This window comes from Chiloscyllium punctatum, chromosome 44, assembly GCF_047496795.1.
Source record: "Chiloscyllium punctatum isolate Juve2018m chromosome 44, sChiPun1.3, whole genome shotgun sequence".
Lineage (NCBI taxonomy): Eukaryota > Metazoa > Chordata > Chondrichthyes > Orectolobiformes > Hemiscylliidae > Chiloscyllium > Chiloscyllium punctatum.
In genome coordinates, this window is record NC_092782.1 from 41,462,964 (window position 1) to 41,473,978 (window position 11,015).

The 11,015-nt window shown below is 45.1% G+C and overlaps 1 protein-coding gene across 4 annotated transcripts in view; it reads left to right on the forward strand.

The window, feature by feature from the left end:
* flncb (filamin C, gamma b (actin binding protein 280)) overlaps positions 1-8,992 on the forward strand; it is a 56,863-nt gene extending 47,871 nt beyond the window's left edge. For all 4 annotated transcript variants that reach the window (XM_072562756.1, XM_072562757.1, XM_072562758.1 and 1 more), the window contains 9 exons: positions 702-941; positions 2,019-2,288; positions 2,459-2,596; positions 3,972-4,087; positions 4,511-4,643; positions 6,382-6,558; positions 6,958-7,176; positions 7,514-7,717; positions 7,845-8,992. In XM_072562756.1, coding sequence (XP_072418857.1) covers positions 702-941; positions 2,019-2,288; positions 2,459-2,596; positions 3,972-4,087; positions 4,511-4,643; positions 6,382-6,558; positions 6,958-7,176; positions 7,514-7,717; positions 7,845-8,032 — 1,685 coding nt within the window. In that variant the 3' untranslated portion in view covers positions 8,033-8,992. The remainder of the gene's footprint in view (positions 1-701; positions 942-2,018; positions 2,289-2,458; positions 2,597-3,971; positions 4,088-4,510; positions 4,644-6,381; positions 6,559-6,957; positions 7,177-7,513; positions 7,718-7,844) is intronic.
* Positions 8,993-11,015: the final 2,023 nt, after the last annotated feature.

Consider the following 11,015-nt stretch of genomic DNA (forward strand, 5'->3'; position numbering starts at 1 on the left):
TCCCAGGATCCTACTATGTTTTTTTCTAAAATGTCATCACCTCCCTGCTCTTTTTTTTTCTCTCTTCTTTATCAGGATTGGATTTTTAACTTGCCTCACTACAGCTCGACTACGCTGTTAGTCTAAGCTTTCCTTCTTACTTGCTGAGGAAATGGAACTGGAGGAATCTTGACGCTGAAGGGGGAGGGGAAAAAAAAACTATTCTGAATGTAGTTATTCCATTTGGAATTTGTAGGAATTGCCCTGTTGGGGATGCAAATGTCACATTCTAGCATTAAGTGCAGAGGTATTAATTCAACAGCTTTACACTGGTAATTGTGCTCCTCAGCAAGTTGCCTTCTCTCCCATCCTATCAGCATGTCCTTCTAGTCCTCCGTTTATCAACCCTCCTTCGCATTAGTTTTTCTAGCTGCTCACCTGATCCAGGAACTATGATTAGCTAGTTGCAGCAATATTTCTATAGTGAGTGATTGGATTAACACAGTCCACATGTGGAGAGACCAATGGTCATGTTATTGATCCATGTCCAGTGTTAGCAGCAACAGGAGCTGATTTGAATTAAGATTAACATCAATTACTTAAAGATCTTGATGTAATATTTATGGTTCAAATATAGGTCTGGGATGAGATGGCCCTGTGTTCTCTTTAATGACATTCTTTGTTCTTTTTTTCCTCCTGCCCCCATCCCATCTTTTCCTCAGGAAACTGGTTTCAGATGGTATCTGCCCAGGAGCGTTTGACACGGACCTTTACCCGCAGTAGCCACACCTACACCCGCACAGAGCGCACAGAGATCAGTAAAACCCGGGGTGGAGAGACCAAACGAGAGGTGCGAGTGGAGGAGTCCACGCAGGTTGGAGGGGATCCTTTCCACAATGTCTTTGGCGAGTTCATGGGCCGGGACAGTCTAGGCACTTTCACTAACATCCCTCGGGCTGAAGGTGTGTATCAGACCCACTGGTGTGGGCTGGCCCTTTTTTTAAAGAGAAACCAGGCTTGTTTTGAGGTTGTTCAGGTCTTTGAGCTTGCTCTGCCAATCAGTGCGATTGTTGTAAGTGTGTATCTGTCCCTTTTTTAACATACCGTGAAAAGCTCGAATCATCACCCTCTAAGTGGGGAGGCAGTAGCCTAGTGATACTGTCACTACACTATTAATCCAACTAACTAATGTTGGATTAATTGTGGGGATACCAATTCAAATCCTGCCATGGCAGATGATATTGTAAGTTCCATAAAGAATTGAATTAAGAGTTTAATGATGACCATGAAACCATTGTCAATCATTGGAAAACTCATTTTGGTTCACTAATGTCACCTTTTTTTTAAGGGAAAGAAATCTGTCATCCTTACATGGTCTGGCCTACCTGTGACTCCAGACCCTCAGCAATGTGGTTGAGTTTTAACTGCCTTCGGGGTAATTAGGGGTGGTCAGTAAATGCTAGCCTGGCTATTGACACCCATATCCCATGAGTGAATTTTGGAAAAAAAAATCAGACTTTTAAATTCTGTAGCTGATCAGGACAGTTTGTAGTAATTTTTACAATGCAAGATCTGCAAAGCTATTTTGGCTGCCTTTGTTTTAAAACTTTCACCATCTTAAAACCGTTTTCGGTCCAAAGCTTGTATTCACTTGTACTGAAACTGGTTTGGCAAAGTTTTTTTTTAACTACTAGTTTTAATCTGTAAATATTTTGGTACTTTTATGCTTCCAACTATATTGCTTGCAATGATGCTGATCTTTCAGTGAAGATGGACACCTTTTTCTCTTTACTCACTCTGTAACCAGAATGTTAGCAGTGTCGGTCCCTGTGGAAAGTCACTAGTCACATTCTAACAATTTTGAGTAGCTGCCTGCTGTCTACGCACTAACCCAGAAGCAAGTGACAGTCACCCCGGTTTGAGTATTGCTGTCTGTTCTGTCAGCTTCAGAGTTAGAGGGTGACAAAGTATTTAAAACAGGAAGTTGTGTTTTTGGCCAAGTTAGTTTGTAATGGTGTCCTGTGGTTTGTTTCTGACAGTGGAGGTTGGGGCTCAAGAGATGACTGCACAGGTCACCAGCCCGTCTGGGAAGATTGATGAAGCAGAGATCATTGAAGGCGATGATAGCACGTACAGTGTGCGCTTCATACCACAGGAGATGGGCTCCCACACTGTCAATGTCAAATACCGTGGCCAACATGTCCCTGGTAGCCCCTTCCAATTCACAGTCGGGCCTCTGGGCGAGGGAGGCTCCCACAAGGTCCGTGCTGGTGGTCCTGGTTTGGAGCGGGGAATTGCTGCCGTGGCAGGTAAGTTACTTGTTTTTCATCAGAGCTCAATCTCGGGAACAAGGGTCCAGGTTCTGGGGAGTTCAGGTTGGGTGACTAGTTGGTCTCTGGGACGTTCAGCCTAATAGGATGGTGATCAGTCTGGATATCTCTATCCTTCCTGCCATTAACATTATCTCTTTTCCTTTCAGCGGAGTTCAGTATCTGGACCCGTGAGGCAGGAGCTGGAGGCCTCTCCATTGCTGTGGAAGGCCCAAGCAAAGCTGAGATCTCATTTGAGGATCGTAAGGATGGATCATGTGGCGTTTCCTACATTGTACAAGAACCTGGTTAGTAAATCAGACCTGGAATCGTTCTGGAGTTTGGGTAACCCCAAACATCTATCTCTTGTACAACTTGTTACTGTTATTTTATCTGTTGGTACGCTGCCGTTTTTGGGGCCTCGAGTTCTGCTAACGTCTTGGTCTTTCTCTTTATGTTCTCTCACAGGGTTGCCCCTTTGCATTCTGCTAGATTCTTGCTGAAGTCTTTAGCTTTTTAAAGTTTTTTTTGGCCCTTTTCCAAACTGGAGGTTAAAAACATGTGTCCAATGAAAGCCAGACTCTAATTTCTCAGCTACTTAAGTTAGTCATAAAGATGTACAGTGCAGAAACAGAACCTTTGGTCCAACTTGTCCATGCTGACCAGATATCACAACCCAATCTCATCCCATTTGTCAGCACTTGGCCCATATCCCTCCAAATCCTTCCTATTCATATACCCATCCAGTTGCCTTTTTTAAATATTGCAATTGTACCAGCCTCCTCCACTTCGTCTGGCAGCTCATTCCATACACATACCACCCTCTAATGTGAAAAGGTTGCCGTTTAGGTCTTTTTTTTTAATATATATCTTTCTCCTCTCACCCTAAACCTGTGTCTGCTAGTTCTGGGCTCCCTAATCCCAGGGAAAATACTTTGTCTACCCTATCCATGCGCTTTGAGATTACCCCTCCGCCTCTGATGCTCCAGGGAAAACAGCCCCAGCCTGTTCAGCCTCTCCCTGTAGCTCAAATCCTCCAACCCTGGCAACGTCCTTGTAAATCTTTTCTGAACCCTTTCAAGTTTCACACTTCCTTTTCAGTCAGAAGGAGACCAGAATTGCATGCAATATTCCAAAAGTGGCCTAACTAACATCTCTTATACAGCCACACCATGACCTCCCAACTCCTGTACTCTATGCTCTGACCAATAACTGAAAGCATACCAGCACCTTCACTATCCTATCTACCTGCGTCTCTACTCTCGAGGAGCTATGAACCTGCACTCCAAGGTCTTTGTTCAGCAACACTCCCTAGGACAAACTTGCTTCAGTAAACTATCCCATAATACAATGACTTTGCACTCCAATTGTACTTAAGTTTTCATTTAATTAGCCAATAAACCTGATTTGGGATATCCCAGGATTCTTTACAAGTTGTTTCATTGTGGAGAGCACTCTCCTCTGTAATGCAGTCCAACATGGACAAGATGTCATTAGATATGACGTTGATGTATCCTGACTATAGGGTACTCTATGCTGTGCCTGGTCTGACATACAGCTGCTACTTGTACACTAGGCAGCAAGTGACCCTCCACTGTGCTTCTTGACCACAGGCCCCTCACTCTGTCTCTACCCTAACCTTGTAGCCAGCTGATCTAAACTGAGTTCCTCTTCATTTTCCAGGTGACTATGAAGTATCCATCAAGTTCAATGATGAGCATATTCCTGACTCACCGTTTGTTGTTCCGATTGCCTCTCCCTCTGATGCTGCTCGTAGACTCACCGTTACTAGCCTCCAGGTGAGGCCCAGGGTGGGGGTGGAGGGGTATGCGGGAGGGAGACTGCTGCTGCAGGGGAGACAGGCAATTGGAGATCTGAAACTAGTTTAGAGGGCAACTGAATGATGGAAAGGTTCCTGGAATTAGGAGTCAACAGCAACACTGTGGAAACTCTGGAGTTGTGAAGGGATATGATTGTGTCCCAGCTTTCTTAGGTCCAGTCACTACTTTAGCCACTGGTTCTGCAGTAATTTAACACCACCAGATATTGCCCAGTCCATATTTTGGAGACACAACCCCACTAGCCTCGTTTTAAAAAAAATGTAATTGAGGGTGGGGATGTTCTTTTGGGACTTACTGTGGGTAAGCAATCTTTGGTTTGAGAATGTAGAAGGAGCTTTCTTGGTTGGTTTGTTTATTTAATCTGTGCCTATCTGTATTTAGGAATCTGGATTAAAAGTTAATCAACAGGCCTCATTCGCAGTTCAGTTGAACGGAGCAAGAGGGATCATTGACGCAAAAGTGCGGACTCCATCAGGCTCTGTGGAGGAATGCTATGTGTCTGAGGTGGATGCTGGTAAGTGACTGACTGGAAGCTGTTTGGGTAACATCACCTACCTTGCTCCTTGTTTCATTTTTTTTTTTGTCTGTCACTCTCTCTCCCTATTTTAATCTTGGTTAGTTATAATGAGCAGACAAAATTTGCTTCCCGATTTCAGGGTGAGGTTCCAATAAGGCACTGGTGTGTAAATTCAGAGCATGGAATTCCCAGGCAGTGAGTCTCCGAGGGAACAAGAGGAAAAGTGATTAGAGGGAAGTTGTTTGAACTGCTGTCTCCCACAGGAATGGTGGTGTTGGGAGGTAGTCTGGGAGCAAAGCAGTCCCCTGTGCTGTGGGGCGTGGGGGGAAGGGATATGGGGAGGTGGGAACAGTCTAGACAGATGTGGAGCACTTAGCTGTGGGGTGTCAGTGACCTGACCCAGAATAACTGCTCATTCCCATACCACGTGGTTTGTCTGCTCACACAGCAGCTGCCTCCGGCTTAAGCTGTAACATGAGACTCCGGGACCAGAAGCTTCCAATAACACAAACTTCTAGAAGGACAGAACAAGGTCATTTTTAACCTATGTCTCCACACCTTTTCCAGAGTTTGCTTTTTTAGTATTTGCTCTAGTTGTTGCAATTTCTATACAACCTTGTATTGTCAATCTTTTTTTTTCTTTGTGTCTCTTTTGTCTCTGTCTTTTCTGTTTTTCTCTCTCTCTCTCTCTCTCTCTTTCTATCTTTTGTCTCTATCAGCCTGCCTGCCCGTGTGTTTCTTTCTAACCTGTGCAGGTATTTCTGCTCCTACACCCACAGTGCCCCCTACTGGGGATGGGTGGATCCTCTTTCTAGAGTAAGGTGACTTAAGACTTCAATTGGAACACAACAGAGCAGAGAGAGAGTGTGTGTGTGTGTGTGTGTGTGTGTGTGTGTGTGTGTGTGTGTGTGTGAAGAGGGGTGAGCTATTGAGAGAGGAAATAAAGACCGCTTCCTGCTAGTTCCTTCACTAAGCCTGTTTATAGACTGCATATGAAGGGTTTTAGTAGTTTCTACACTTTCTGGGAATGTTTTTTATTTCAGTTTCTTGGTTTTCCTCACCTCCCAGCTGGGCTAACTATTACTTACCTGGAATAAAACCCTGCTGCTGCTCCTTTCACCCAACCTGCCCCACACCCATCTTTCACCTTGGAGAGGAGCCATCAGAAATATCTTTTTGAGCGGATCTATTGTGGATAGAGAAGCCCTGTCTGGAGAGCAGCCGCATGTTTTGATCTCCTTTCTCCTCCTCTCTCCTTCACCCCCCCCCCATCCCAGTACCAATATTTTGGATGCTGTGATATACATGAGGGGCCAGGATGGTCTGCTTGGGGGAATCGTGGGGTTAACCACAGACTTGTTCCTCAGTGCAAAGGCCCATTCATGATCATAGGCACAAGGCTAAAGGACTGCAGCACGAGGGCTGCTACTTTAGAGTCTAGAACATTCCATGCTGTTTCTTGTCACGTAGCTTTACAGTGTGATGGTTGAGCTAATCATGGCACATGTCCAGGAAGTGGCCAGAACAACACTCCATGCTTTGCAGCAAATGCTGGGAATGTTCCTTGCAAAGTTTAAAGGTGAGAGAAGAAGAGTCAATGACCTGAAATACTTTAATTAGCTAATTTTCTCCCTTTTTTTTTTAGAAGCGGTCAGGCGTGAGCATTTTTGTGTATTTTAGTTCTGTTTCTGATTTCCTGCACACATTTTGTTAAAATACCTCTGTCTGTTCACAGATAATTTTGCAATCCGCTTCATTCCACGGGAAAATGGTGTCCACTCCATAGATGTCAAGTTCAACTCCTGCCACATCCCAGGCAGCCCCTTCAGGATCCGAGTGGGTGAGCCAGGCCAGACTGGTGATCCTGGTCTGGTCTCTGCCTATGGCCCAGGCCTGGAAGGAGGAGTCACAGGTACAGTTCTTCAGGGCAAACTGGCCCAGCACATTCTTCAGAGAATACCTCCATGTAAGATTTGCAACCCAGATTCACCAGAGTGAGTGACCAGCTGAAATTAAGGGGTATGGCTGGGTATACTTTTGAGTACCTAGGAGGGGACCTGCAGGCTGTAATCTAATTTGAAGTTTGGAGGAGAGTGGTGGTTGGGGTGGGGGGAGCAGAAGCAGAGGCAATGTCTTTTTGTGTGTGGAATAGATTGTCTTTCAGCTGGGATCTAACAGAGGCAGGAATAATGTTGTTTGGAGGACATGAGGGTTTAGATATTTTAAAAGCGTGTGTGTGTTGGTGGGCTTCAGTTATACCTGGATATGAGACGGGCTGTGAATTTCCATGGTAACTGTTTTCTCTGTTTAGGCGTCCCCTCGGAGTTTATTGTCAATACATGCGATGCTGGAGCCGGTGCGCTTTCTGTCACCATTGATGGTCCATCCAAAGTGAAGATGGACTGTCAGGACTGTCCTGAGGGTTATAAGGTCACCTACACCCCAATGGCTCCTGGAAACTACCTGATCTCCATCAAGTACGGTGGTCCTCAGCATATTGTTGGGAGTCCATTCAAGGCCAAGGTCACAGGTGAGGAAAGGTTGGGGAGTGTCTGGTTTGGTGTGTGGCGGGGGAAATCTTTTTTGTGCGTGTTTGTGGGCTATGTCCCTGCTCAGGTGTGGGCTCTGTACTTTACCACTTGAATTGAAGGCTGGGACCTTCACCTTGCTCTACCATCTGGCTGAAGAAAATCTGAACCTTGGGCTGGGGCTATTTGTGTGGTGCTAGGTACAGGGCCTAGGCCCTGGTGTTAGCTGCTGGTAGAGAGCTGGGGTTCCAGGCTGTACTGAGATGTGAAAGCTGGAGCTGAATACCAGACTAACTACCAGGTTGCATATCTTTTTTTTTCTCCCCCACCCCGCTCCAGGTGTCCGCCTCTCTGGGGGTCACAGTTTACACGAGACATCTACTGTTCTGGTTGAAACGGTCACCAAGTCAGCCACAGTTGGCAGGTATGGAGCGATGCCTAAGTTTGCATCGGATGCCAGCAAGGTGGTAGCTCGAGGACCCGGCCTGTCCAAGGCTTTCATTGGGCAGAAGAATAACTTCACTGTAGACTGCAGCAAAGCAGGTAGGGGGTCAGACAGCAATCAGCCTCACGGTGGGGGGAGGGGAGGACACGCGGCTGTTTTTGTGTATGACAGATCAATCTCCCCATGTGGTGAGCTGGAAATAATCCCAGTTCTTGTTTGTTGCAGGAACTAACATGTTGATGGTGGGCGTTCATGGTCCGAAGACTCCGTGTGAGGAGGTGTATGTGAAACACATGGGGAACCGGGTTTACAATGTCACATACACTGTAAAGGAGAAGGGTGACTACATACTAATAGTGAAGTGGGGCGATGAGAGTGTGCCTGGCAGCCCTTTCCATGCCACTGTCCCCTGAGTGGCTGAGAACTAAGATTTTTTTTTTTTCTCCCAATCTCCCAGGATCCAAACTATCAAATTCACAAACATTTAACTTTAAATCCAAAGACTTCTTTTTTTTTTATCTTCTCCCCAACTGAGGGAGTCTTTGGTCAAAAGCTGCATACCAAATGGATTTGGAAGTGCCTGAATTTGCCGTAATGGTTAGTAATTTTTCTTGTAAGGCTCCCTAGTAACTAAAAGCTGTTGAAATATTTTTGTATGGTTTTTGTCTTGTTTGGAGGGTGTTTAACAGAATCAGTACTGACTCATAGTCTGTCTCTGCACCCCCTCCCACCCTGCTGTCTCCTGGTGCTCCAGCCCTAGGCTGGTCTATTACAGTCCCTTTTTTTTTGAGGGTGGAGAATAGGTGCATCACCTGTACACTAATTTTCAGCTTCTCCTCCTCTGACAAGAGACTCAAAGTTGGCAAAACCTGTTGAGGACTTTGTTTTTAATGTTGGCTGTCTGTCCCCCCCAGTCTGGGCCAGTGTGTGGTGGTGCAGTTCTGGAAGGGATGAGCCACCCAGGTAGTGTCTCCACCCTGGTCCTGTGCTGTAGCTTTTGTGGAGTTACAGGATTTGCCTCAGGACCTCGGGTGTTTGGTCCCCCAGAAATAATCAGTCATCACTCTGCCCCTTCTCCCTTCCCTTTGTACTTCCCCCTTCACTAGATGGTCAATCCTCTTGACCCTGATCTCTTGACCTGCACTGACACAGTTTGGAGGAAGGCAATTAATTGTTGGACTGCTGTGCTCTTGGAAATGAGCCTGACCGTGTGATGGTGATGACACACGGGGGGTGCCCTTGGGGATGTGTTTGAAGTTATGCTGTCCATTTCTAGACAACTGATTTGTACGGAAGTGTTATACCCACGTGTTTGGTACATTTATCCTGTTGGTAAGAAACTGCAGAATAATAAAATACACCTGCTAACTCGCCATCAGTTTTCGATTTCTATTTTCCTTCATGCAGATGTACCTGTGACACCATTTTGAGCTGCCTTTTTATTTTCTCTGTTGTGGAGTCAGTCATACAGCATGGCAACAGACCCTTTGGTCCAACCAGTCTGTGCCAAATATAATCTCAAACTAAACCAGTCCCACCCTGCCTGCTCCTGGACATTATTCTTCCACCCCTTTCCTGTTCATATATACTTATCCGAATGTATTAAGTTGTAACTGCTCCCACATCCACCACTTCCTCTGGAAGAGCATTTCACATGGAACCACCCTTTTTTTAATTAAAAAAAATTGCCCCTCAATCTTTTTAAAACCTCTTTCTCTTCATTGATCTGTCCCATAATCTTGAAATCCCCCATCCTAGGGAAAAGAACTACCATTCACTATCTATACCCCTCATGATTTTAAATTTCTATAAGGTCACTTCTTGACCTCTGACACTCCAGTGAAAAACAGCCTACCCTCTCCAGCTTTTTTGTAATAACTCAAACCTTCCACAGCCAGCAACATTTTAGTAAATCTGAACCCTCGCCAGTTTTAATAATATTTTTCCTATAACCGGGTGACCAGAAATGGACACAGTATTCTAGAAGAGGCCTCACCAATGTCCTGTACAACCTCAACATGACTCCCAACTCCTATTCTCAAAGGACTGAACAATGAAGGCAACTGTGCTAAATACCTTTTTTTTTTAACCATCTTATCTATATGTGAAGTAAGCTTCCAAGAATTATGACCTGCATTCCTTGTCCTTCTGTTCTAGAACACTACCCAAGGCCCTACCATTAATTATACAAGTCCTATCCCAGTTTGTACCAAAATGCAACACCTTGTATTTATCCAGGTTGAAATCCAGCTGTCTTTTTGTTTTTAAAGCCCATTTGATCACGATCCCTTGTTGCTGATAAATTGAATGATACATGTAGTTTAAAGTTTTAGGCTCATGATCCTCCTCGCTGACCTTCCCAAACCTGAATCTGAGCACAGCCCTCAACATCCACCATTCCACACCAACTGACTTCATACTAATCCTATAAGTACTGTGGGGTGTGGCCACAAGTTAGTGTCCTTTTAAAGCCTATCCCAAGGCAGTAGTGTGATTGAATACTCCTAGCTTGCCTGGATGAATACAGTTCCAGCAACACGCTCTAGGATAAAGCAGCCTGTTTGATTGGCAGCTCCATCTGCTACCTTCAGTATTCACTCTGTACTCACCCAGTGTCAGCTGTATGTAACATTTGTGTTGTTGCAGTAAACTCATTTGTTGTCAATATTTGCTAACGAGTATGATTATCACATAGGATAGTCTGTATCACTGGTCATGTAAACTCACTTAGATTCCTCTGATAGTAACCAACACCATCTAGCAGGTTGGGCAGATCATGGATGGGAATCCCATAACCTACAAGTGCCTCTCAGCCTCATTATCCTGATTTGGGACCATGTAGATGTTCTTTTACAATGTTAGGTCAAAAAAACTAGAACTCCTCTAACTGGGAATGTATCTACACTTCAAGGACTGCAGCTCACCAGCTTGTCCAGAGCAATTCAGGGTGTGCTAGCTTAGTCCACGTCCCATGAACACCTTGTTAAAGAAGTTTGAGATTGCATTTAAGAGCTGTGGGAGAAAATACATTTGAGTTCACAGGAAAACACTTAAGGTCTTCACCACCTTTTTGATGGACCATCATGCAGTCTTCAATGACGACAAACTGCCACTTGCCTGTCTCTAACATTTTACATTGAATAAATTTGGGATACCCATGGTATGGACCAAGCTAGCATTTGTTGTCAATCCCTAACTGCCTTTGAACTGAGGCCACTTCAGAGGGTTGTTAAGAGTCCATTACATTGCTGTGGATCTGGAGTCACCTCGGTCAATCCCAGTCAGAACGGCTGATTTCTTTCCCTAAGAAGATTAAAGGAGAGGCAGGTTTTTTTAAGTGACATTTTCCATTCACTCCAGTGAGTGGAGTGCCACAGGGATCCGTTCTGGGGCCGC